A 25,569-nucleotide genomic window follows, 5' to 3' on the forward strand; every position below is an offset into this window, starting at 1 on the left:
GGGTGGCGCTACTGGTAAAGAACCCGGCTCCCGGTGCAGCAGATATAAGAGATGTGGGCTCAGTCCCTGGGTGGGGAAGATCCCTTGGAGGAGGGCATGGCAACCCACTCTAGTATTCTTGCCTGGAGAATCCCATGGACAGAGGAGCCTGGCAGGCTACAGTCCATAGTGTTGCCCAGAGTCGGACACAACTGAAGCAACTTAGCACGCATGCACTACAAACCGCTTGCAGTATAGCAGCACTACAAAGCCATTGTGTTGGTTGGGTACCGAGGCTAGCTTTGTTGGACTCACAAAGAGGACTTGTGACTGTGCTCTCAAAACACATGTGTAGGGTTCATATGTAGGGGACTCGCTGTATAACACTTAAAATATTTTTGCATCTCATAGAATGGCTTCCAAATATATGATAAAAGATTGCTAGGACTACAGGGAGAAATGGATGATCCTCCGTCTTCTGAGCAATTCCAACCCACCTCTCCCAACCATTGACAAATCAGCTCAAGCTGAAAACATTTGGCAAGTACATAAAAGATCTCCATTACCCCACCGACCACCTTGATGGGAGGGACCCCAGAAGATACAGGGATGTCTCAAGGACCTGAGGCATTTACAAAAATTGTGTGTGTGTGTGTATGTGTGTGTGTGTGTGGCAACTGAGACAAAAATGGCAAAATGTCCCAGTGAGGGAGCCCAGAGAATGAGGACAGAAGTTAGAAAGAAGTCACAAGTTGCTAGCAAAAAGATAAGCATGCCACCACGTCTGGAATATGAAGAATGTGCTGAATGATTGTTTGTAGTTAGACAGGAAATCAGAACTAAAATCGACAAATTCCTAGAACCAAGAGAAAACGAAACTCTACCCTTCACGTGATGTAGCTGATGCTATGATCTGAGGGTGAAATTTTCAGGAGAAGTAAAGGGATGACACTGAGGGAGCCCAGTGCCCTTCAAAGATAGGGTCCCAAGTTGCACAGGAAAAGAGGCACGCCTTAGACAAGCCTGAGTGTTTGTACAGACACAAGAGCTGTCTAGCAAGCTCTAACAGGAAGTGTCCACAAATGTTACCTTTGGGAAGTAAACAGGAGTCCCAGGGAGATACAGCAAGTTCATTTATCTTATCTTCTTGGGACATTTGAGTGGTTTCAGTTCAGTTCAGTCACTCAGTCCTATCCGACTCTTTGTGACTCCATGAACCACAGCACACCAGGCCTTCCTGTCCATCACCAACTCCCTGAGTCCACCCTAATCCATGTCTATCAAGTCGGTGATGCCATGCAACCATCTCATCCTCTGTCATCCCCTTCTCCTCCTGCCCTCAATCTTTCCCAGCATCAGGGTCTTTTCAAATGAGTCAGCTCCTTGCATCAGGTGGCCAAAGTATTGGAGTTTCAGCTTCCACATCAGTCCCTCCAATGAACACCCAGGACTGATCTTCAGAATGGACTGGCTGGATCTCCTTGCAGTCCAAGGGACTCTCAAGAGTTTTCTCCAACACCACAGTTCAAAAGCATCAATTCTTCTGTGCTCAGCTTTTATAGTCCAACTCTCACATCCATATTGGCCACTGGAAAAACCATAGCCTTGACTAGACGGACCTTTGTTGGCAAAGTAATGCCTCTGCTTTTGAATGTGCTGTCTAAGTTGGTCATAATTTTCCTTCCAAGGAGCAAGTGTTTTTCAGTTTCCTTGCCGCAATCACCATCTGCAGTGCTTCACTTTCAACAATAAACTAGTTTCATTTTCAAATGCTTTATCAGGATACCCATTTTCATCAAGGTCCCAGGAGATCTCATTCTGTAGGTACAAGACCCTAAGTGTTCAGCCGATGCTCAAGGTCTGTCAGTGTGTGGGACTCTCCTCTCCTCCTGGTGCAACAGCCCCTTCCCAGGAGCCCCCAGGAGCTGAGAGACCCTAGGCAAGGCTGGATGTGAGGGGAAGCAAGGACTGATTAGGAAGGTGGCCTTGGGACTAGACCCTCCTTCCAGCACAGAGGGGAATGGTGGGCAAGCATCAAACACGACGTGTGGCAATTTGGTCCCCAGGCTGGACCATATGTGAGGCCCTTCTCCACTGTCTTGATGGCCCTTGGGATGGGGCCAGGGACCCAGGCCTCCGTGCCTCTTGTGGGGAGGATGAATTTCACACTGACTTTCGTGCACCTTCCTGTGAGGACAACTGACTCGGAGGTTTATTTATCCACCAGGCAAAGGTTACCCCTTTGGCACAGCCAGGACTTTGCCCTGTTCAACCCACTACAGACACCAAGTTGTTGGTCAACGTTCAGGCCCTGAGTCCAGCTGGAGAATGGCCCTTCTTGCCCTTGATCTCCTTGAAGATCTAGAGGCTCCCCTTGTGGGGCAGCTGGAATGTTCTGTCCTGTCCAGTCTGGGCCCTTCCTCTGCCACCCACAAAATTCATGGATCCCCCAGAACTTGGTTCTGCATTTTCCTTTCCTTACATGAAAGCCGGGCATCACCCACACCAGCAACTCTCTGCCCACCTGACGAGTACCTGCCCAGCCTGAGTCCACAGCCCCTCCCCTGGTGGCCAGAGACACCTCTTTGCCCCTTACTCTGCTCTACACCCTGAAGCAGGTCACTTTGAGTTCTGGTGGAAGGGGACAGTCCACACGGCACTCACTTGGCACTGCGGGCCTCTGGGCTTCCTTACCCCACCTCCAAACCACCGATAACTTTGGGGTCTCCCTTCTCCATACACCTTCGAGGCTTCTGCACCCTCATGGAAGGACCTTCAGACTCACTGCCCACACCCCACTCCTGCCTTCCAGGGGCTTTATTCGAAGTACAGGTCTGATGAGGGATGTCTTACACTGAACAGAAACAAACTCTTTCTCCTGCCCCCAACCCCTGCCACACCATCCCTGCAAGGTCTCTCTCTCCAAGCCTCTCTCCTAGAGGTGAGGGGGCAGAGCCAGGCCCACCCCTGCACGGGACCCTTTGTCTCAGGTCACCCTTGGCTCCTGACTCTGCTGCCCCAGGTGTGAGCTCCCAGCACACATGATGCCCTCAGCTGAGGCTGCACACCTGCCCCTCTGCCACAAGGAAGACAGAGCTGGGAGGCTGCACTCAGGAGGCTAGGCAGCAGGAGTGAGGACAGCAGCCCTCCTCCTGGTCTGCAGGAAATCTGGGCGCTGCTGATGAGAGCCCGGAAGCTAGTGAGGCTGGATGTGGACCAAGGACTCCGGGTTCAAGTCAAGAGCAGCCGCTTGCCTCCAGCAATTTGAAGAAAAAAAGGAGCCTGGAGTCGAACAAAGAATGATTCAAACACCTCTGTCCTTCCCCACCCTTCTGGCTCTCACACATTCCCCTTATTCCCCACTTTCAGAGTCTCAAAAAGAGACTTCTGTCTGAGTGATTTTTATAAGCACCTAAACTGTTTGTACATGAGAAACGTTCACACCCCTGCAAGGAAACTCCTGGCTTCCAGCACTTCTCTGAGGTCAGCACCTATTGGACTCCACCCTCTGGGAATGAGGGCACTCGGGGATGCCCCGGGGATGCCTGTTTTGGCCACAGAGTGTCTCCACACCCAGCCTGCTAAGACCTTCCGTGGGGAGGGAGCCAGGAAGAGGGGCTCCTTCTGCTCGAGGGCTAGTGAAGGACAATTTATAGTTCAAACTCTTTACCATTTGCTCCTATTCACTCTCGCTCCATATCCCTGCCTGTGTCCCCAGCAAGACTTCTATCTGGATGGACCCAGTTTGCAATTCTGAAACTTGGAATCAGTCTCTGAGGAGTCTCAGTGGGCAGACTCTGCCCAGTGTCTGTGTGGGGGGTGATGTACACAGCAGGGGACTGGCAGGTCCCCAGATCCACGCAGCGGGGTGAACACAGCCAGCTCCCCAAAGGAGGATATGTTCAGACGGAGCTTGAAAGTGGAGAACTCCAGGAACTGGCTCTCCTGGAAAACTACCACCTGCAGTTTTCTTTAGAATAATCATCTAATGCCCCGCGGCTAATAAAAATATAATAAGGAATTCACTATCAAGAAACTCATCCTTTTCCCCTGAACTCAGGGCAGTTCCTGAAACTTGAGTGACTTCCCATAACTTGAAGTTTCCTTCCTGAATGTTGGACCTGGGTGTCAGACTTCACGTGCATGGATTCTGAATCTTTCTTCCCGCCTCTTCCTTGCTTGGCTCCGCCCTGGAATCATCCTTCGGTTTGGGTTTAGTCCAGCCTCGCAAACCAGCGCACAGACAGGCTGAAGCTGTGGACCGGCTGGGCAGGCAGAGCTCGGGAGCCGAGGGGAGCCGAGGGAGTGGAGGAGCCGGGGCACCGGGGCGCAGGTGAGAGCTGGAGGGGCGGTGGCCGGGGCTCCTGGTGTCAGAGTGCAGTGCACTCACGTTGGGGCTGGGTTGATGGAGATGGGGCGCTGAGCTCTGCGCTGTGCGCCCTCCCCTGAGGGAGAGAAAATGACAAAGACTTCGCAGTCCTGATGGGGAACTGCGTCTCTGCAGGGCGGCCCCAGGCTTGGCTCTGGCCCTCTGTGGAAGGGCAGAGAGTTGGCATCTCGAGCTCCTAGACGTCCACCCATCCAAACAGAGCCCCTGCTGCCCGGGACCACATCTGGGGCGAAACACTTTCACATCCAAACCAACACTGCGGCTCTCGTACTTGCCCACACGCTCACTATCATGCACATATACAATTGTGTGCACTCACAAGGATCACACATGCACACTCAGCACTCACAAACACTCATTAAAACAGAGTGAAACCTCCGAGACTTCCCCTAAGGTCGAGGGAGAGGGACACTCCACCGCCTCTTTCTACGCTCTCCTTTCATTTTTGGTTAAGCTGCAGCAGCAATCTAAATTCAATTCACCACCCACTACTGGTGAATGATCTGCTATTTGAAAGCCACTTTCCACCCGCAGTGCCTGAGGAACCAGAGCCCCTGGGAGGCTCTCATCCCCTGGGTCTAAATAGTGAAGGTGGTGGGGAGGTACAGGCCCCCCTCACCTCCCCTGGCCCCTGGGAGGTGCAACCAGCTGTTGCAAGGAAGGGGAGGATTCTCAGAGGAAGCGCCTTGTGAAAGAGAGTGAGAAGTAGCCCAGCTGATGGGCTGGCCTGTACTGAGGCTGTGAGCCCACAAGGGTTTACAGACTCAACCCCCAGAACTGCAGGAACTTATTACTGCCCATGAGGGATCCTTCCTGGCCATAGCAGCAGGGACAGAACACAGCAAAGGCTCCCCGGACTGGGGCATCTCTTCCCTCTGAGCCAGGGTTGGGGCTCCCTTTCAGCTCTATTCTGAAGGTGGTTGGTCACCTCCCTCCACACTCTTGGTGAAAGGCCTGCCTGGACAGCAAGGTGCTCACCTTCCCATGTAGATATCTAGGTACATACAAGTTACCACTGAGCCTTTGCGTGGGAAACCTGGTCCAGCTTCTCCTAGCTGCTGCAGGAATGGAGATCCCTGCTGACCAAGAACCCCTTGCCCTTGGTCAGCTGATAAGCCTCGAGCCACATACCTACTGCCTCAGTTTCCCAAAGGTCCTGTGGCAGGACAAAGTGCTGGCAACGGCATGCACTTTCCAATGTGTTCCACTGACTCCCAAATGCGATCAGGTCCCCAGTGACAGCACAAATCCCAGCTGTGTGCCCCAGCTTAATATATGTAGAGACCAGCAGCTGTGACGGTGATCTGAGAGAAGGATGAATTGTTGCCTCGCTTTTCCCAACTCCAGAAGCCTCAGGCCCCCTCCAGGTCTTGCCCCATACATGCAGGCTTCCTATACCACCCCGGACCCTCTGCCTTCTCACCGGTGTCTTCCCCTGTTGTGCCCTGGCCTCTCTCTCTGTCCAATTTTCCTGTCCTTTGCAGCATAAGAGACAAGAGGAAAGACTCAGGCAGAGGAATGGAAATGCCAAACTTAAAAACCCATCTGAATTTCAGATAATGAATCACTTTGAAATGTAAATATGTGGCAAATATTACAAAAAGTATACCTATATTTAAAACTAAGACAACAGTGGAACCCCAGACTGATAAGGGCGGCAAAGGTGCCTGAGGATACGGGGAGCTCCTCCCATCCCCAACCCAGCTCGTCCGTCCTCAGAATGGCCCCTCCATCCCAGCCCAGCTCCTCCATCCCCAGTCCAGCTCTTTGCAGACAGCCCTTCTGCACTCTATAAGGTGGAAAAGTCTGTGTCTCCATTGTACAGATTTGGTTTAGTTGAGACTGGTCTATGGTTTTGAGGATCAGCCGCAACCTGGAGTTCTTCCAGCTCCTAGGCTGTATTGTCTGAAGATTAGGAGTCAGGCCCACGGTGGTTGGAGTTTGGGGGCACAGCCTGGTGGGAAGGGACCCTGGCATCCTTGTCCAGATTGTGGAAACCTCCAGAGCCTTTCCGGGTGAGGAGAACTTCAGGGAGTGCATGAAGTTGGACTAAGAGGCTCGTGTGTGTGAGGGCAGAGCCCCGCCATGGCCTGGGGAAGGCTCGGGGAAGACTGGAGGTAGGGGGCAGCGGGAAGAGCGGCAGGGAGTCCCCACCAGGGCCCGTCTGGGAGCCCACAGCTTCAGCAGCCTTGGACAACATGACAGAAGATGGCCCAGGTCCCCTGTGCACAGGCCACACTCCCCCGGGAGGACTCAGGTGGTGGTAGAGAGTCTGTGACACCTCCTGCTTTCATAGTCTTCTGGTCATTTCAGTATCTGTGAGAACATTCCTATAAATAGCACATCTAGTGACTACAAATGGGCATTTAAGGTGAAGCTAAAACAGATACTACTGTTTAAAAATTGAGTCAATATAAAACAATTTTTAGGACATAGGGGTATGTGAAAAGTGAAAGTGTTAGTCCCTCCGTCGTGCCTGACTCTTTGCTACCCCATGGACTGTAACCCACCAGGCTCTTGCATCCATGGGATTCTCCAGGCAAGAATACTGAAGTGGGTTGCCATGCCCTCCTCCAGGGGATCTTCCAGACCCAGGGATCAAACCCAGGTCTCCCGCACTGCACGCAGATTCTTTACCGTCTGAGCCACCAGAGGAGCCCAAGAATACGGGGAGCCCATCCCTTCTCCAGGGGATCTTCCCAACCCAGGAATCAAACGGGGGTCTCCTGCATTGCAGGCGAATTCTTTACCAGCTGAGCTACCAGGGAAGAACTAATTTTTAGGACATAGGGATATGTAGTGTTGTGAAAAGCACAGAGGTTAAGGTGGGGAGGCTGGCAGGGTGGGGAGGCTGGCGAGACAGGCCCTCTGGGGTGTTTCCCTGGCAAGTAGACAAAATATGAGAGATTGAGAGCAGAGGGTGGTTTGGTGGGCCTGACGTAGGCTCAAGGGACCTCATACACCTTTCTCAGGGGGCCATGCCCTCGCTGCTGGAAGACACCAGCTGCCCTCCCACCTGGCTTCTGGACTTTAACCTGCTGCTATTTCGCTTTCCTTTTACTTGTCAACACACACGCTCCCTCCCAGAGTCCAGTTGGGTAGATCAGCGAGTGTTACAAAAACACTGTTTTGCTGTATCACCCCCTCTCCATGTCACCTGGTCCAGGTGCAGAGCAAGGTTGAACTTTGACTCATTCAGCTCTGCTGGGCACTTGCCCAGAGCTCATTGGAGGGCACTGACTGCACCCTTCATGTGGCATCAGCCCTGCAGGGAATTCTGAGCAGGTCTGCAGGGATTGAGCACCTATTGTAGGCAGGGCATGTGGGGGCCCTAGGGGCCCTCCCCTCAGCACTGTGTGTGTGTGTGTCTGTGTGTGTGTGTGTCTGTGTGTGTGTGTCTGTGTGTATGTGTTTACGTGCTGTGTGTGTATGTCTGTGTGTGTGCGTATGCTGTGTGTGCCTCTGTGCACGTGACAGGGTGTTCTCCCAGGGAGTGGGAGTAGGATTCTGGTAGCTTCTGAAGAGGGGTTGTCTTCAACAGGCTAGCTTGTCCTGGCTCCCCATGGAGTGAGACCCTGTGTGGTTCAGGATTGTCAATGAACCCACTCATTCATCTATTTTCAATCAACATCCTGGTGGCTCAGAGAATCTGCCTCCGAGGCACGAGACTCAGGTTCGATCTCTGGGTCGAGAAAATCCCCTGAAGAAGGGAAGGGCAACTTAATCCAATATTCTTGCCTGAAAAATCCCATGGACAGAGGACCCTGGCAGACTACAGTCCATGGGGTCACAAACAGTCGAACAGGACTGAGTGACTTTCATTTTCACTTTTCACTCAACATCCCAGAAAGTGTCCTAGGAACTTGCAACACGACTCCTAAATTTATGGAAAGGATGAAAGCTGGACAATGAAACGATGAAAGCCAGGAAAAGGTGATGAGGAAAGGTTCTGAGGGGGTGAGTTTCCTTCTGGATACTATAGACCCCTGGCTGTCTCCCTCCCAGAGAGAGCACACCTGCCCTTCCCACCAAGTCTCCTGGTTGCACTGGGCATTCGGTGATGATGCCAGGTCACTGGCAGGAGGCTCTCCCTCTCACCCAGTGAGGAATCACTGCTCTCAGAGCACAGGCTGAGGTGGCATTCTTCCTTTGGTTCCCTGGGGGGTGAGCCCTCCATGTGACCCTGAGGACACCTGCCTGCTCCAGCCTTGGGGCCAGTGGGCAGGCCTCCCTGGGAACGTATTTTCAGCCTGGGGAGACTTGGCCTGCCTCCCTGTCGTTGGGACACCCAGGCCCACGTTCGATGGGGAACAGGGGTACAAAGGCTGTTCCGAGGTCAGTGGAAGCAGCAGAGTGGCTGGAGTCCGAGGGGAGACCTTGAGGAGACTGGAAACACTGGGGGTCCTGCCCGAGGCTTCCTCTAGGATGCGTCAGTGGCCAGAGATGAGCACACAAGATCAATCTCTTGCTTGCTCAGGCAGGCTCAGGGTAGGACATCCCTGGGCAAGGGTCTCCTTCCAGGCAGCCCCGAGGGCTCTGGCTAGGGGGCCAGGAGTCACTGTCGACCACCAGCAAGGATGCCTTTGGGCCCTATGGGTCGCTGGGCACCATTCTGTGTATGAGAACTTTCCAATTTAAGAAAAGTTATTTTGTAAAAAATACTCAGGAAAAGAATTGAGCAGATCTTATCTGAGGTGCCAGGAAAAGCCCCAGCACAGGAAGTTGCAACACCTCTTTCTAGAACCTTCCATCACATGAGATTCTCAGCAGCAAATAATAGTGATGAGCTATTTATGCCCCATCCTGGTAATTGCTGAAAGGCAGCGACTGGATTGTGTCCACCTGTGAAATCTCAGCCTCTCTTGTATTATGCTGAGTAGGTTGCGGCAGGATCAGGGCAGCTGATTTCTTCACTTAATCACCAGATTCTAGGTTCTGAAAAAAAAAAAAAGATTAAAACCGAGTTAATGTTCTTGTGAAAAACGAATGTCCAAGGAAAGATAAACAGCCATAGAGAGGGCCTGCCTTCCCGGGGTGAAAACGCATGATGGACAGCATAGTGGCTTGTGCCCCGCAGCTGGCAGGGCCTGGAGAGCCCCACGTGGTACCGGTGCCTTGGCCAGGGTGCTCACTCATCAGTGCCTCAGGCACCACTGGTCCTCCTGGAAAGGAAGCAAAATGAGACCTGTGACATGCCACTTGCAAACACACCTTGAGGAATATTCAAGATCTGAGCGGAAAAATAGACAAAATTTGACCGTGATGGATATTCCACCATCTGGGAAGCCTTTTAAAAAGGATACTCTACACAAACAAACGAAGACTACTTTAAAACAAAACCCTGAAGCTTTGAAGGAAAGACAGACAGGACGACATGAACACATGGGGTCTTTATTCCAAAGATCATCTGGGGAGGATTGATGATGGAAAGCTACTCACCCTGGAAGGCAGTTTGTTTCTTTAAGGGGTGAAAGTCTTAGAAAGCTGTAAGGAGAAGACAGACACTCCCAGGAGGAGGAGCAAAGGCTTTGCAAAGGCAGTGACCATGTGGAAATCCGAAGGGCCAGAAACAGGAGGAGCTGGTCAGCCCTCCAAGGCAGCAGGTGTCACCAGGAAGAGGCGGAGCTAGAAGCCAAGGGGACTGGGCTGCTCACAAGCTAAGACAAAGGGAATCCTTGCAGCCACTGAAGTCAGGCTTCAGGATCCAGGGAGGCAGACCTCACCAGCAGCACACTCACTACACAGTGAGACCGAGACAGAGAAGTGGACAGAACATGACCAGAATGCTCCCTCCAGTGTCTGTGGTTTGTGCCTGATATTTCCAGTGAGGGGAAAGCTGAGGTCTGGGGAAGGAGGGGGCCAGTGTGAGTGTCCTGGGGCAGCCGTGACCAAGGACCCCAAACAAGGGATCAGAAGAAGCAAGTTTGCCCTCCTCCAGGTTGGAGGCCGGAAGTCCACATCAAGGCGTCAGCAGGGCTGCAGGGAAATACCTTCCTTGTCTCTTCCAGCTTCTGGTGGCTCTGGCGGCCCCTCACTTGTGGCCACATCCCTCCAGTCTGTGCCTCTGTCAGCTCTGGGCCTCTCCCTTGTCTGTTTCTGACAAATTTCTCTCTTCTTACAAGAAACCAGGCACCTTACACAGGGGCCCACGCGGCTCTAACACGACCTCCTCTTTATTTATGGCTGCAAAGGCTCTTTTTCCAAGGAAGGTCACCTTCACAGATCTGGGTGGACGTGTATTTTGGGGCCACCTTTCACCCTTCCCTGATGGATCAGTGGGAAAGAAAGTGCCTGCCAATGCAGGAGAGGCGAGTTTGATCCCTGAGTCAGGAAGATCCCCTAGAGAAGGCAATGGCAGCCCACTCCAATATTTTTGTAAGGCAAATCCCATGGACAGAAGAGCCTGGTGGGCTGCAGTACATGGGGTTGCAGAGAATCAGACATGGTTTAGCGACTAAAGAACAACAACATTCACCCCAGTACATACAGTACAGAGGGCGAGAAGAGAGAGACAGGAGTGGGCTCTAAGCTGATTCATGTATGTAAAATCACATCCATGTGTGTGCACAGAACACGCGTCTCTCCAGTGACTTCTTTCTTCCTCAACTACAAATGCTGTACTTATGTGAGAAAAGAAGGCTGTCCTGATGGTAAATAGAATAGAAGCAAGTTCAGAAAATCAAGGGAATCGGGAGACAGCAGCACCAGTCACAGGGATCTGGGGGCTGAGACTGTCCCTTGCCATTTCATTCTCCTTGTTTGACCCAGAGTCTCCTGGAGTCAGGACTGGAGCTGGTCACCAATGGCCCCCAGCTCCTGGAAGCGATTCCATCCACACTTTCCTTTGCTCCTGGCCCTTCTGCCCACTTCCGCGCAAAACGGAAAAAAGAAATCAGAGACACGGAATTCAAAACCAAAGGGTACCAACTCCATGGCATTCTGGAAAAGGCAAAACTCAGGACACAGTAAAAAGATCAATGGTTGTCAGGACCTGGGGGGAAGGATGGATGAATGGATGGAACACAGAGGATTTTTCGGGCAGTGAAGCTTGCCGGCGACGGAATGAAACACCACACTGCAGAGTGGTTTAAATCTTTATATTTTAACACTTGCTTCCTACAGCTGCTTTATTTTATATCTTTTGCACAACCCCCTACAGGGCAAGCTGCCAAGCACTATGATTTAGAGACTATACAGTGCACATGCGCAGCGCGAGATAACCTTTACCTTGGCTTATTTACTGCAGCTAAGACTTTGTTTTGGGGAACTTCTTTATCAACTTAGAATCCATTTTGTCCCAAGGTCTGTTCCTTTTGAGGAATCAGAGAAACATCCTTGTGTGCAAGCAATGTTCTTTTCCCATGGGAACAAACAGGATTTTTAGCTGAACATCTCGTTTGCAAGAATGCTCAGCCCTGGTTGACAGTCTCGTTAGCAAGCACTTCTCAATCTTCCTTAAACCTAGTTCCCTACACTGGGCAGAACATCTCGTTTGCAAGAATGTTCAGCCCTGGTTGAGAGTCTCGTTTGCAAGCACTTCTCAACCTTCTTTAAACCTAGTTCCCTACAGAAGCTACTTTTTGTTGTCGTTCAGTTGCTGAGTCACATCCCATTCTTTGTAACTCCATGGATTGTAACCCACCAGGCTCCTGTGTCCTCCGCTATCTCCTGAGTTTGCTCAAATTCATGTTCCTTGAGTTGTTGATACTATCTAACCATCTCATCCTCTGTGTAGTACCTATCGGTAGCTACATGTCATTATGAAAAGTGAAAGTATTAGTCGCTCAGTCATGTCTGAGTCTGTCCATGGAATGTCCCAGGAAAGACTCCTGGAGTTGGTTGCCATTTCCGGCTCCAGAGGATCTCCCTGACCCAGGGACTGAACCCTCCTCTCTTGTGTCTCCTGCAGTGGCAGGCAGATTCTTTACCACTGTGCCATCTGGGATGCCCAAATGTCAGTTTTACTGGATGCCAAAGCCTGAGATGAGCATTTGTTTCAGAGGAAGTGAAAGTTCAGCTTTCCGGACTGTAACTCACGAGCTCCACAGGAAGATGCTTTTGTTGATAAAAGCCAATCTGGAGAGTGGACCAAGTGTCCCAAATGCCAATCCTCAGAATGCAAGAGCCGAAGATGGGCTGGGAGCATCCAAGGTAGTCTCAGGCTGGTGTCAGGTGCAAGTGGCCACACAAGATTCTGTGTGTCACAGCCCGTCTCTACAGGACACATGGTTCAGGGTGTTTTGCGTGTTTTATATAAAATTCAAGATAACCCCAGCAATATAATTGGATTTGTCTCCCAGGGACCCGTTTCCTGTCTCATCTGTGTTTTTCATCTATCTTACTGTGGTCCCAATGCACACATTTTAAGGTAGAAAGAACGGTCAAGACACAGTGGTCAGGGAGGAACTTGGGGACCCTTACCCACCCTGGCCAGGGTGCAGCCCCTCTCACTGGCTTCTGAAGTAGCCTAAGGGAACTCTGACTCATCAGCTTTCCTTCCTCCAGGGAGTGTCCCAGAAACCAATAAGGAGGACGAGGGACCCCTTAAAACTCCTCTACGTCCTGCTGGCCATGCTGACCTCAGTATCCACTCTCCTCACTCCCAGGATCTTCTGGGTCCTCTTGTTCTTGCCCGCCTTCAGGAGTGCTCAGAGTGGAAGTAAGTCTCATGGTCCCAACTCTGCCAGGGTGACCCCAGCAGGGGCAAGTTGGGTGTGGGAGGAGAGAGCTAGATCAGGACAGGAGGGGCCCAGGCTCCAGGTCATGCCAGTGAACTCAGGAAGGGCAGTCAGTGGATGTCCTGATGTCCAGCCATGACCCACACGCGTGACTTTCCCCCACACAGCCTGGGACAACCCCAACTGCACCAGCGGTGTGGTTTCTGTGTTGAGGGGCCAGCCAGCCACGATGAGCTGCAGCATCTCCAACGCCTTCTCCCACATCAACATCTCCCTGAAAGCGAACCCCACGGCACCCTCGAAGCTCATCTTCAATGTAAAAGCCCCAGGAAACTACTGCCAGGATGGATGGCAGCTCTCGATTCGGGAGGGAGAGGCGTACCTAGTAACTGAAGAAGCCCTGGACACCCAGGCAGGGCAGTACAAGTGGAGTCTGAAGGGGCGCCAGAGACACATCAGAACCACTACCCTGAACATCTCAGGTGAGCAGGGCGGGGTGGCGGTGGGGGGTGGGTTGATCCCCAAGAGCTTTTCTTTTTGGTAGGCAGGAGTGCAGAGCAACTCGGGAGGAGTGATTTCTGCCCACCTGAGGTGACCAGAGCCACGGAAATGAGGCCTGAAGAGGACTTCCACCCTGCCCCACCCATGCTGTGGCTGTGCCCTCTCTGAGCTTCTCAGAGCAGCCCCGGCATGTGTGCCTGCTCACTGTCCCAATCTGCTCAGGGAGCTGGCGCCTTCTCTCCCTAAACATGGCCTATCCCTCACCCCCACTCCTTGCTTTGCTGCAAACTCCACAAGTCACCATCGATTCCTCCCCACCACCCTTCGCCTGTCCATACGCAGCCAGAGGCACCCTGAGCGCTGCGGATAGGAAGCAGGGGTCCAGCTTTGCCCCAGACCAGGGACAGTGGGAGGGGCTGAGAAGGCACCCCTCAGCCTAGCCGGGCCCTGTGTAGGGAACCCAGTGAGGCCTTCATGAACTCCTGTATCCAGGGCTCATCTGATACCTGGGGCGGAGGGGCTGTGTCAGGGTAGGCCCTGGCCAGGGCCAACCTGCCCTTTGTCTCTTTGGCAGACCCGCAAGACCTGCTCCTCACACCTTCTGCAGGTAGGTGTTCCTATCTTCATCCTGGGCTACAGGAGGGGAGCCCCCAGAAAGCCCCCTCGGGTCTTCCCTCTGTAGGCACCCTCACCCTCTGTGCCTGGAGCCCTGCCCATCCCATGCACCCATCCCCCTGCCACACTCCCACCCATGGGCTTCCCAACCACAGGCGATGTCCCCCTCGAGGGTGCCCCCAAGGAGGTCGGGGCTCCTGCACAGATGAACAAAGGAGGGAGGGCCCGACCCCTCCCCACAGGCCCGGAGAGGAAGCTGCGCAGTCTCCAGACTGAATCCCAGGACAAGAGCCAGACACAGGTGGTCTTCCCCATCCTCGCCCTGGTCGTCATCCTCGCCCTCGCGCTGATCTGCATGCTGGCCTGGCGCCAGAGGCGTGGTTCCCCACTCTCCAGGCTCCGGCAGGTATGGGCCACTGTGCCTTGTCTGTGGGCTGGGGAGGGCATCTTGTGTGGGGTCATCTCAGACCCGGCATAGACACTCTGCCCCATTGCCTTGTACCCATCAAGACTAGTGAGAGAGTGGGGAGCGTTTGAGGTCCCAGAGAGACAGAACCCCTCCCCCGGAGGACCCCACCAGCAAATGCAGTCCCAGTCCCAGAACGCAGATGCCCCACCCCAGACAGGCCGCTGAGTCCACACCGTCCCTAGGACCCCCTGGAGGATGGCATGGGAGCTTCCTGCTCCTTCCAGGAGATCTAAGATGTGTGGGTGGTGGATGTGTCTGCAGATGCACCTGCAGAAAGAGTGGTGTCTGCACGTGCCCTTCATCTCCCTCCCTCCCTCCTCTCTCCCCAGGTAAGGAGGCTCTGAGCCCAGAGTACCCAGTGCACTGCGCTTCGCAGAGCCATGGGGAAGTGCCATGGGGAAAACCAGGCAGAGGACTAGGAAGCTTGGCAACATTCTGGCCTCTCCCTAACACACCCGCCAAGGAGGGGTCCTTAGTAGGTCCTGGGCCCAAAGTACAAAAATCTCAAGTTCCAAAGCATTTGACCTAATAGGACCCTCCCCCTCCTCCACCCCACCCAGGCCTGCGCTCCTCCCCAGGGCAGGAGTGCCATGCTGCGGTCACCTGGGAGATGCCCCAGTTTGGGGTCGTCGGCCAATCATGTCTTTGGACCATGAATAAGACCCTATTGGACCCTCTTTCTTTGGACCATGAATAAGAACCAGTTTGAGGGACCTTCCAGGAAGCACATGCGGAACCGAAATGAGGATATCAGTGGCCTGAGATGATGCACGGGGCCTCCTCTACCACCCCCAAAGGGTAGAGCAGCCCCTCTGGATGGGAGGCCGGACAGGTGGCTGCTGGTGGAATCTGTGTCCAACCTCCCCAGTCTCCCACAGCCCTGGGGCTCCCCTCTTTGCCACCTGGCCTACCTGCTGCCCCTTCCTGTTCCCAAATGTATATCAAACCGTATCCTAAACTGTATATGTCACATGTCTTTACAAGAGAAACTGTATAACTCCTGTGAGTGTATCCATTGTGTGTTTTTTTTTTTGGAGGGGTGGGTGGCGGTAGGTCTTTTTTTCTTCCTTTCCTCTTTTGTTCCCTTATGATTTGATGACTTTAGTGCTGCACTTGAATTCCTTTTTCTTCTGTGTGTATATCTATGATAACAGACTTTTGGTTTGTTGTGACCATGAGACTCTGATACAGCAGTCTACACTTACGTGCATGATTGTTTTAAGTTGCTGATCTCTCCTTTCCAGTGCATTTCAAATATCCTGCCTGCGTACTCTCCTCCTCTCATGATTACTGCTTTTGCTGTCTTGTCTGTGTGTGTGGATGGTTTCCTTCTTTTACTGTATATTTGCCTTTACGTGTGAGCCCTCTTATTTCATCCTTTGCCTGTTTCTCGTTGTGGCCTTTTCTTTTCAGTGTAGAGAAGTTCCTTTAAAGATAGAGCTGGTTGGTGGTTCATTGAATATGTTCGTAAAAGGTACTTATAATGTGATAAAAGAAGGATTTTCTAGAAGCGCTACCTTCAGTGCTTTGCGAAACGTCCACATTGCTAATCCTCAGGATGAGTACGCTAAACCGACTAGCAAATCATCGAGTGAGCTGAGCAATGTATCTTTAAGTGAAGAAAATAAAAACCTGAAAGGAGCTGCTGTGAGTCTTACAAGCTACAAAGTCCCAACCAGGGCTTCCCTGGTGGTCCAGTGGTTGAGAATTTCCCTTGCAATGCAGGGGACACGGGTTCATTCCCTGGTGAGGGAATTAAGATCCCAAGTGCCGTGGGGCAGCTAAGCCTATATGCCACAACTAGAGAGCCCATGAGACCCGACACAGCCAAATAAATAAATATTTTTTTTAAAAAAAGAGTCCAAATAACACGCAGAAGGCCAGATATCTGGTAGTCCTCACTGACTGTGAAGCATCTCGGATGGGACACGATGCACGGTGCCTGGCGACCGTCCCCACAGGTGGGTAACGACCCCGACAGCTTCGCTGGCCCCCAGAGTCCAGGTCTAGAACTGACTGTATTTGCCTCTCCCAGGTTAAAGAAAGGTTCATGCCAGAAATGCTGGGTTTGTTCCACCCCCTGGGCCAGGCCACTAAGACACAGTGGGAACGGCATGTGGGATCGCCATGCTTTGGGGGCCGTGGAAATCTGTTCCATTTTGCCTAAAACAGACCAAAGGTGTTGATGCTTTGAAAGGCCATTCAATATTGGACCCTGAGATGATGAATATCAGGCCACTGATATTCATTCAAAGGCCATTTAATATTGCTATTACGGTGGGATGGGCTCACATTAAGTCATTCAGACCCTGTACACCCAAGGCAAGAAGCCTAGAAAGAAATACTGTGTCTGGGTCTTTGACTGATTTTAATTTTTAACTTGTTGCTTATCTGGACATTCAAGGATTTCTCTAAAGGTAGTTTAGCTCTGAGTCCTTGCAGTGCCCTAGAGACCCGTCCCCCCAGGCCCCCCTTGCTCCTCCTCAGCCACACGGGCCCTCTTGCAGGCCCTCAGAAACCCCAGGCACTCTCTGGCCTTGGGGACCATGCGTGTGCTGATGCCTCTGCTTGCAACCCTGTTCCCAGATTCGCCACTGACCCTCTCTCCCCTCCTCAGTCCTCTACTCTTGGGGCCCCTGAGGTTCGGCGCCCCTCCCACCAGGTGCTGTGTGTCCTGCCGCAGGTCTGCTCGTCCATCCCTGGAGTCGTCTCCAGGCCACGAGGCTCTCATCCATCTCACCCTCTGCCCTTGGCACTGGCGCTGGCACGTGCGGGCGCCCAGGGAGTGCTGGTGATGAACAAAGGCAGGACGAGGTTGGAATGGGACGTGTTTCACAAGCCCGATGCTTTTATTGCTTCCTGCCTACAATTTTCCTAGGATCCTCTGGAACTTTGGCAAGATTCTGCCCCTGAAATAGATACCCCTCACGCAAGAAGTGTCTGTAGGTAGGTGGACAGCCCCTGCCAGGGGAGGTCACCCAGCAAACCTAATCCATCCCCACCCCAAACCCCACCCAGGACCCCGAACCATCAGCACAGGAGCATCCAGCCAGAGGAGGGGCTCTCCAGGGAGGAAATCTCTTAAGGCTGTCTGGCCACACGTGAGCCATGTTCACACACCCGGCACACGCACGTGTGGCTTTGGGCCAACACTGGAAGGTTGGCCCTCTAGCCCAAGGCTTCCAGGACAGAGAAATGTCTTCTTCTTCCTGGTTGCCCAGAGTCTGTCTCCTCTTCAAGGACCTCCAAGCCCTTGGGCTCAGGGTCCAGGCATGGGTCTCCCTCTGCCCTGGGGGCTGCTCACCAGGACCCCGGTGCACCAACATACTGGATGGTAGCCCAGCTGAGCACTCTCCAGCCCTTGCACCCACAGGAAGGAGAATCGTGAGCCACTCGGGCAGCCACAACCTGGGCACATGCCCCAGGCCTTTCCCTATGACCACACCCAGCCCCAGGCTGCAGTGGTGACTGACTTGATACTCCAAGTTTCTGGACATAAATCAGGTCCCAGCAGAAAGTGAACCAGAAGACTGGGGCATCTGGAAGCTGACCCCCATCCCCACCTGGGGACCCCCTTGTCTTTCTCCCGGTCCTGCCCCTGCCCTTTCTTGCCCTCCTTTCTCCTCTCCCTGGTGTGCAAGTAGGGCAGAGGAGCAGGATCACAGATCTACATGTGAGCGCTCAGACTTAAGAGTTGGGGAGGAGCGCTGCCCCTCCCAGCCTCGCGTACAGCACGTCCCCTCGCTCATGGTACCACCTCCAGCAAGCCTTCCTGGAGCGCTCAACCGCCCATCGCTGTGTGCAGCCCCCCTGCCTACCTCCTGGTCCATCTTGCTCCCACCGCGCCTGAAAGTAGCACCTGGGAGGTGGTGGTGGCACGCAGTTGGGCGCCACAGACAGGAAGAACCGTGGCAGCCCAGTGAGAGGGGCCCTGCTCTTCCTCCTGCAGTGATCATGGTTGGGCTCCTGGGGCTCCTGCTCTTCCCCTTGCTCCAGGCCAACCGAGGTAAGTCTTCCCGACTCTCCATTACCCCATCCCCCACCACACCCCCCAGCAGGCTTAGCACTTCCACTCAGCCGCATTGCAGCCCTCCCCTCCCCACCTCAGACTCTCATTCTGGGGAAGGGGGTGATCTCTGGTGACTGTGAGGGAGACCTTCCCTTGGGGCCCCGGCAGTCCCTGCCAGGGGTCAGGTCCAGCCGTGGACACTTGGACCCAAAACCATGGGTATCAAGATGTGGCTGATGTCTGGGTGCAGAGTCTCTGTGGTTGAAACTCTTCTTTCTCTTTATCTGAATTTTCTCCTACAACCATCAAGGCTGTCTTTGTCCTGAGAAAACATCGTCCTTCTGCTTGCCTTTTGTGCAAAGTTCTGCAGTGAGAAAGAGACCTTAGTTCCACAAAGTGGGATGGAGAACTCGGCAGGCACAATTCTTGTGCCCTCTCCCCCCAAAAAGAGCTGCAGAATTTAGTTTCTGGAGAAGTCCATGTTTGGATTATGTTTGCACCTGGAAGCTGGCCCTGCTGGACTCAGCTAGACAGACGAGGGAAATTTTGGGGTGTCTCAGGGACAAGCCAGGATGTGCCCACCCCATGGAGCTACTGGCTTCAGGTGCCTGGAAATGGTGGGGAAACTGAGCAGTTGGTGTTAAAAGAAACAGAGAGAGAAGACAGTGCCCATGGCTCTTGCAGGAACTGCCATTTAAGAGGGGGAGAAGGTGTAGAACCGGAAAGAGTGGTTGGAGGTCTGAGTGCTTTGGAAGGAAGAGGCCCCACCTCCGACTTCCCCTGACCCTCGGGGTGGGGAGAGGTCACAGGTGGCCTGGCCCTCTGGGATCCCTCTGGAACTTGAGGACAGCCCAGGGTGCTGGCATCATGTGTCGCTTGATCCAAGGCTTCCAAAAGTTGCCTCATCCTTGGTGACATGTCAACAGTGGACTGTCCCTGGGCACCTCTGCCCTGCCACCATCCCCTGCACAGAGATGGGTCCCTGCCCTTCTGGCCAGGCCAGTGGTGATGGTGGTGTGTCCTCCTTGCAGAGGTGTGTCAGTCCCCCCTCAGAACGATCGCTTTAGAGGGGGACTCCGTCAACATCACCTGCTCCACGCTGGGGACCCTGCGTGGCATCTACCTGAAACAAACGTGGCCAAGCATCAGCGATGTGATTTACTATGAAGATGGGCTGGAGCCCACCGTGGACCCGCGGTTCCAGGGCCGCATTGCCTACTCAGGGCTGCAAAGCAACCTGACCATCAGCTTGTACCACCTGCAGTTGGCCGACACCGGTAACTACACCTGCGTGGCCATCATGGATGATGAGATCTTTGGTCCCGGCACCTTGGTCATGGTGACAGGTAGGGAGTGTGCCAGCCCTAGGACCTCTGCACCTGCCACTCGCCAGCCTGGGCTCCATCTGCCCCTGTGTGGGAAACTTCCCTCTAAGTTTGCTTGAGTTACTCCTTCCAACATGAGCCCAACTCCTCTAGGAAGCCTCCTGGATTCCCGCCCCCCCCCCAACCCCTCATACACACTCCAAAGCCCCACCCTGCCCTGAACCGCAGAGGTTCCCAGGGACTCCCTCACTTGCCGAATGCCTCTCTCCATTCCTTCTTCCCAGACCAACTGCCCCAGGCAGCGAACACATGCCAGGAGTCTTGGCTGATACACTTTGCCTTCCCCACGGCCCTGGCTGTGGGCTTCTTCCTCGTCGGGCTGGGACTGGGAGCAGTGTGCATGCTGAAAAGAACACAGGTCAGTATGGACCCTCGGGTGTCACCAGTGTCCCTAGAAGCCCACTCCTCTCAGAGAGCATGACGGGAAAGAGAATGGGTAAGCCTCAGGGATCTGGCCACATGGGAAACCCCAGCACCCACTGACTCCTTCTGTCAGGGGCCCTGGGAGCTTAGAGGGTTTGGATGGTGAGGCCCAGCGTGAGACGAAGCCCAAGAACTGGAACCACCTGCAGGGAGGATTGTGGTGCCAGGAACACAGGTCCTGGTCAGCTATTTAAGGGGGATTAGCGAGGTTCAGGGTGGCTCAGAGGGTAAAGAATCCGCCTGCAGTGTAGCAGACCCGAGTTTGAGCCCTGGATCAGGAAGATCCCCCGGAGAAAGGAATGGCTACTCACTCCAGTGTTCTGGCCTGGAGAATCCACATGGACAGTGGAGCCTGGTGGGCTACAGTCCCTATGGTTGCAAAGAGGTGGACACGACTGAGTGACTAATACTTTTCACAGAGGGTTCCAGAGAGATCCTTTCAGAGAACATGGGCATGCTGCATGTGACTGTGAAAGTGTGCACACATGTACATATGTGTGCATGTGCGCATGAGTGAGGCCTGTGAGCTTGTGAAAACCACGTGCAATTGTGTGCTGGAGACGGGAGAGGAGGGACCAACCGAAACGGGGGCCTGGAAGTGGTCAGCTCACCCCTGGTCCTCCAGCTTTCACCCCCGCCTTCGCCCAGCACCTCCAGCTCTGCATCCCCAGAGAGCCAGGCCCCTCTCCCTGTCCAGGGCCAGGGTGCAAGGTCAATTCCACCTTCCACATCCCCACCGCTGCCCCCGGGGCCCTGACTCTGCCCACCTCACCCAGGCCTGGGCAGCGCTGGAGATCTGAGGGGCTGGCTAAGGACCCTCCTAGAACGGCTTCATGCAAGCCCCCAAATCTATTATAAAAGCTTCCTGAGGGGAAATGCCTTGAAGACAGAGGGTGCTCCTGAGCGAGCTGTCCCAGTGGGAAACAGCAGGCTTTCTTTCAGATCCAGAAACTCTGCTGTGCAAAGGATAAGAGCCCAGCGTACGTGATCTATGAGGACATGTCCCACAGCCGCTGTAACACCATGTCCATCCCCAACCAGTACCAGTGAGCCAGGCAGGGCCCCAGGCCTCCCTCTGCCCAGCAGAGCTCTGGGCCGACCATCCACCCAGAGCGAACACACAGGAAGCTCCCACAGCAGTCAGGCTCCCACAGCCTCCTCCAGGAAGCCCTCCTTGCCTGCCTCCTACCCTTGAGGCTGCTCCTGGCACCTTGGAACCACTGGGAAGGAAACTTCTCTGTCCCACAGCTACCCTGGCCTTTGCATGGCAGAAGAGGCTGCTCTGCAGGATGGACTTGCCTTGGGGCAGTGGCCAACTGGGGGGCTGGGAGCTGAACTCTGACTCCCAGTCAAGACTTGCCAGAAATAAAGGACTTCTCTTCTCCCCTTTTCGACTCCAGTGTCTATTTCTCAGCGAGTTCAGAGTCGAGGCGGGGAGGCTTGCCTAACACCTTCTCTGGAGGCACTGAGGATTTCTGCAGCCTAGAGGATTCTGTGTGAGATTTTCAGAAAGGAGGGAGGGGCCAGGGGACCCAAACTCACTCCAATTCCTGTTATGGCTGCTGCTGCTGCTGCTGCCAAGTCGTTTCAGTCGTGTCCGACTCTGTGCGACCCCATAGACGGCAGCCCACCAGGCTCCCCCGTCCCTGGGATTCTCCAGGCAAGAACACTGGAGTGGGTTGCCATTTCCTTCTCCAATGCATGAAAGTGAAAAGTGAAAAGTGAAAGTGAAGTTGCTCAGTCGTGTCTGACTCATAGTGACCCCATGGACTGCATCCTACCAGGCTCCTCCATCCGTGAGATTTTCCAGGCCAGAGTACTGGAGTGGGGTGCCATTGCCTTCTCCATGTAATGGCTGAGAAGGTGCAAATCAACTGGAGCCCTCCCAGCCTCAATGGCCTCCACCACAGGGTAAGTTGCGGACTGAGGAAGGGGAGCAGTGATCTGAGTCTTAACAGAGCAGCTGGGCTCTTAACTGGGCTGCTCCCAGTGTGAGCTCATGTTGCGGTGTGATGAGAATTGGGGAACCGACCTTGGGGAAACAAATGCACCCAGTATGGATGTGAACTATAGCTGCATTCTCCTGGACCTGGGGCCACGAACTGGTAGACCATGCTGCCCACCAACTGAAATGAGAAAGCCCTTCATCCACTGGGTTTGCAAAGATTAAAATGCCTTTAAGTAATGACATTCCTTTTAGCTGGAATTGAGTCTTGGGGACATGATCTTTGGTCACAGAAACAAGATTACGGTGATAACCATGGCAGTGTTGCTTTCAGTAACAAAACCAGCCGCTGAGAAACTCCCTAGATGTCCAAATAAGAGAACCGCTCTACCGATTCTGGTACGCACACACTGCAAGCGCTAAAAAGACCCCATGAAGAGCGAAACCTCATGCTAGGACCTTTGCGAGATGCCATGAGGATACAAGCTGGTGCAGAGTATATGTGTGACCCCACATTTATAAAGTACAGATGGGTGTATGTGGTTGTTTAAATGCCTGACAGCACCATTACGTCTACATGGATGAAATAATGGAAGCACAGAAGAGGTGGTTCTGTCTGGCTGTGGGGTGTATGTCACTGGGGCAGGGAGTCACTGGGACACACTGGGTTTGGGATGAGCAGCTTGGGATGTGATCTCAACAGCTCTTGTGGAGGGTACCAGGACCTGCAGCTGGGACCCAGATGGGGAGGCAGAGACAAGGAACACAGCACGGGCCCAAGGAAAGGCAGGCCGCCCTACTGAGCCAAGTGCAGCAAGTGTTCACCTGTTACCTGCTGACTTCTGGTCCCCGCTCCTGACCACTCAGCAGCATGTCACTGGGCAAGTCCTGCCCCTCTGGGACTCAGTTTTCCCATCTGTAAATTAGGGGAGTGGGTCCATGCTCCCTTCAAGAGCTGGGTTTAGGACTTCCCTGGGGGTCCAGTGGCTAAGACTCCATGCCCCCAGTGTAGGAGGCCCAGGTTCAATTCTTGGCCAGGGAACTAGATCCCTAAAGATGCCACATGCCACAAGGAAGATCAAAGATCCTGAGTGCTGCGACTAAGACCTGGCACAGCCAGATAAATAATAACAATAATAATAATTTACAAAGAGCTGGACTCTGTGGTTTCCCAGTCACAATGAGTGCCCTTTCCACTGCCCTCACCCTCAGCTCTCACCGTAGCTTTAGCCTCTTCCCAGCTCCTGAGACAAAAGCAGACAGCACCATCAGCCCATCAGCCCACCTCCAGAGGCCCTTGTCATCAGACGCACCTCTCCACCAGGCTCCACCCCAGTGACCAGTGGTCGTGCCCCCTCCATCCTCTGCCCTTCCTTGTGGTCTGTGCTGGGGGTCATGCTGCCCTCCATCCTCCCCTCACATGATCACCCTTAGCTGTCTGCTTCTCTGTCTTTTCTAGGGAGGCCAGGGCTGAGTCCCTCCTCCATGTGTCCCCTGCCCCACATCGAGCCCACGCTTGCTGGATGTGTTACATACACGTAACCACATTGGCATTTAAATACTGCTGGCTTTGTTACTGTTATGACAGACAGCCTGAGTGCGCTCTGGGTCTTGGTTCTCCCACATCTACCCCTGGGCCTCGATTTCCTCAGTGTCAAATGGGGGCAGGGAATTCCCTGGCAGTCCAGTGGTTAGAATTTTGTACTTTCACTGCCAAAGGCCCAGGTTCGACCCCTGGTTAGGGAACTAGGATCCCAAGAGCTGCATAGTGTGGCCAGTAAATAAATCGATTAAAAAAGGAGGGCGGGGTCTGCTCTGCCTGGGGGTGGGGAGGCATGAGGACTGAGATATCGCGGGTCAGCCCTCAAAGTAGCCTCTGTACAGCAAACACTCCACCACCATACCACCACCTGGTATGGGCTGGGCCCCTGGAAGCTGGAGGCAAAGGCCTCGACTGCAGGCAGCAGCGCCCATCCTCAGAAAGAAGCTCTGGGGGTTCCAATGAGGGGCTTTTAGAGTTGGAGAAACAGAGTTCAGCTTGGCCCAGGCTGGCCTAGCACTGGGGATAGCAATGGAAACATGGGCTTCTAGGCATTGGCTCTGCCCCTCTCAGGCCCCCAAAGCCTGAGCATGGCCACTGACCCTCCTGACACAGGGGCTGGCCAGGGACTGCAGCCAGTGGGGAGGGGCTGGCACGGTGGGCAGAGGCGTTGGAGTGGAGGGTCTCGGCTGGCCCAGGAGTGCCCTCCTTCCACTCCAGGTTGGCCCACCCCAAAACCCTGGGCTAAAATCTCAAATTAAAAGAAAGTCTCAAATTGGATTTAAAAGAAAAGATTCAACACTATATTTTCTTCAAAGAGCCACGGGACACCTTTGGGACAAAAAGTATGGAAAACATATAAAGAGCAAACATAAACTACAAGAAAGCCAGAGTTATCGATTCTACTTTCTGACGAAACAGTACTGCTACAAAGCAGCAACAGAACAAAAGCAAACCAACACGCACCCGTGTATCTAAAATTAGCAAAATAGGTATGAACAGGAAGGACATAACCGCTGGGAGAAACAGATAGATCAACCACTTACGCCTGAGATTTCAATTATGCTGGTAGTTAACGTGAAATCCCACACTCATCAAACAGAAAACCGACATGACGGCACGGCATATGGAAAGCTTTTAAAAACGATCATTTACTGTCAAGAGGAGCTGAGCTAAAACATAACAGAATGAAGTCTGCAGACTCAACGCTGTTGACATGAGCGACAAACATTAACCACACGAAACAGCAGTTCCCATGAGAAGTCAGCCCTGAGCTTCTGAGGGGCGCAGGGCCAGGTTGTGAGTTATCCTGGATGATCTGGAGGGGCCTCTGACAGGGACCCAGCCTGAAGGCCGTGTGGCCAGCCCCAAGATCCACCCCGGGCTTGCCCCAGAGTGTGGCAGGGAGGCTCGCTCCAAGGTTCAGGCAGCATGTGCAGCTCAGGGGAGCCAGAGCTCAGGCACGCCAAGAGGGACTCTCTAAGGAAACCAACATGAAATCACCAGTAAAAAACCAGAGACAGAAGCAAATGCTTATTTGAAACAAGGAAAGGAATCACAAATTTTATAAATCATCCAAAATATCCAGCAAGTAACAATATTTTGAAATTAACTGACACCGCAGACCATTCTATT

At 53.4% G+C, this 25,569-nt stretch overlaps 2 protein-coding genes across 7 annotated transcripts; both read left to right on the forward strand.

The window, feature by feature from the left end:
* The first annotated feature begins 3,534 nt into the window (after positions 1-3,534).
* Positions 3,535-15,643, forward strand: LOC138415313 (secreted and transmembrane protein 1A-like). 4 transcript variants are annotated; one of them, XM_069543741.1, is made up of 6 exons: positions 3,535-4,312; positions 12,875-13,028; positions 13,215-13,529; positions 14,123-14,155; positions 14,406-14,569; positions 15,193-15,643. In XM_069543741.1, exons 2-6 carry the CDS (start codon positions 12,941-12,943, stop codon positions 15,286-15,288), a joined length of 696 nt encoding a protein of 231 aa, XP_069399842.1. In that variant the 5' UTR covers positions 3,535-4,312; positions 12,875-12,940; the 3' UTR covers positions 15,289-15,643. The 4 variants fall into 4 exon arrangements, with proteins under 4 accessions (XP_069399842.1, XP_069399841.1, XP_069399844.1 ...); XM_069543740.1 differs by having other exon boundaries at positions 4,090-4,312; positions 14,319-14,569; XM_069543743.1 differs by lacking the exon at positions 12,875-13,028 and having other exon boundaries at positions 4,098-4,312; positions 14,319-14,569.
* A 17-nt stretch (positions 15,644-15,660) lies between these two features.
* Positions 15,661-21,836, forward strand: CD7 (CD7 molecule). 3 transcript variants are annotated; one of them, XM_069543738.1, is made up of 4 exons: positions 15,661-18,638; positions 19,673-19,987; positions 20,251-20,462; positions 21,392-21,836. In XM_069543738.1, the coding sequence occupies exons 1-3, from the start codon at positions 18,380-18,382 to the stop codon at positions 20,445-20,447; spliced, it is 771 nt and encodes a 256-aa protein (XP_069399839.1). In that variant the 5' UTR covers positions 15,661-18,379; the 3' UTR covers positions 20,448-20,462; positions 21,392-21,836. The 3 variants fall into 3 exon arrangements, with proteins under 3 accessions (XP_069399839.1, XP_069399840.1, XP_069399838.1); XM_069543739.1 differs by having other exon boundaries at positions 20,251-20,384; positions 20,869-21,836; XM_069543737.1 differs by having other exon boundaries at positions 20,251-20,384.
* The last annotated feature ends 3,733 nt before the right edge of the window (positions 21,837-25,569 follow it).

This window comes from Ovis canadensis, chromosome 11 (assembly GCF_042477335.2).
Source record: "Ovis canadensis isolate MfBH-ARS-UI-01 breed Bighorn chromosome 11, ARS-UI_OviCan_v2, whole genome shotgun sequence".
Taxonomy (NCBI): Eukaryota; Metazoa; Chordata; class Mammalia; order Artiodactyla; family Bovidae; genus Ovis; species Ovis canadensis.

Coding starts and splice junctions, on each gene's coding strand:
- LOC138415313 (XM_069543740.1), top strand. CDS start 12,941: ATGCTGACCTCAGTATCCACTCTCCTCACTCCCAGGATCTTCTGGGTC. Junction 14,156..14,318: donor GCTCCTCACACCTTCTGCAG/GTAGGTGTTCCT, acceptor TCCCAACCACAG/GCGATGTCCCCCTCGAGGGT. Junction 14,570..15,192: donor CACTCTCCAGGCTCCGGCAG/GTATGGGCCACT, acceptor CACCCCACCCAG/GCCTGCGCTCCTCCCCAGGG.
- CD7 (XM_069543737.1), top strand. CDS start 18,380: ATGGTACCACCTCCAGCAAGCCTTCCTGGAGCGCTCAACCGCCCATCG. Junction 18,639..19,672: donor CTTGCTCCAGGCCAACCGAG/GTAAGTCTTCCC, acceptor TCCTCCTTGCAG/AGGTGTGTCAGTCCCCCCTC. Junction 19,988..20,250: donor CACCTTGGTCATGGTGACAG/GTAGGGAGTGTG, acceptor CCTTCTTCCCAG/ACCAACTGCCCCAGGCAGCG.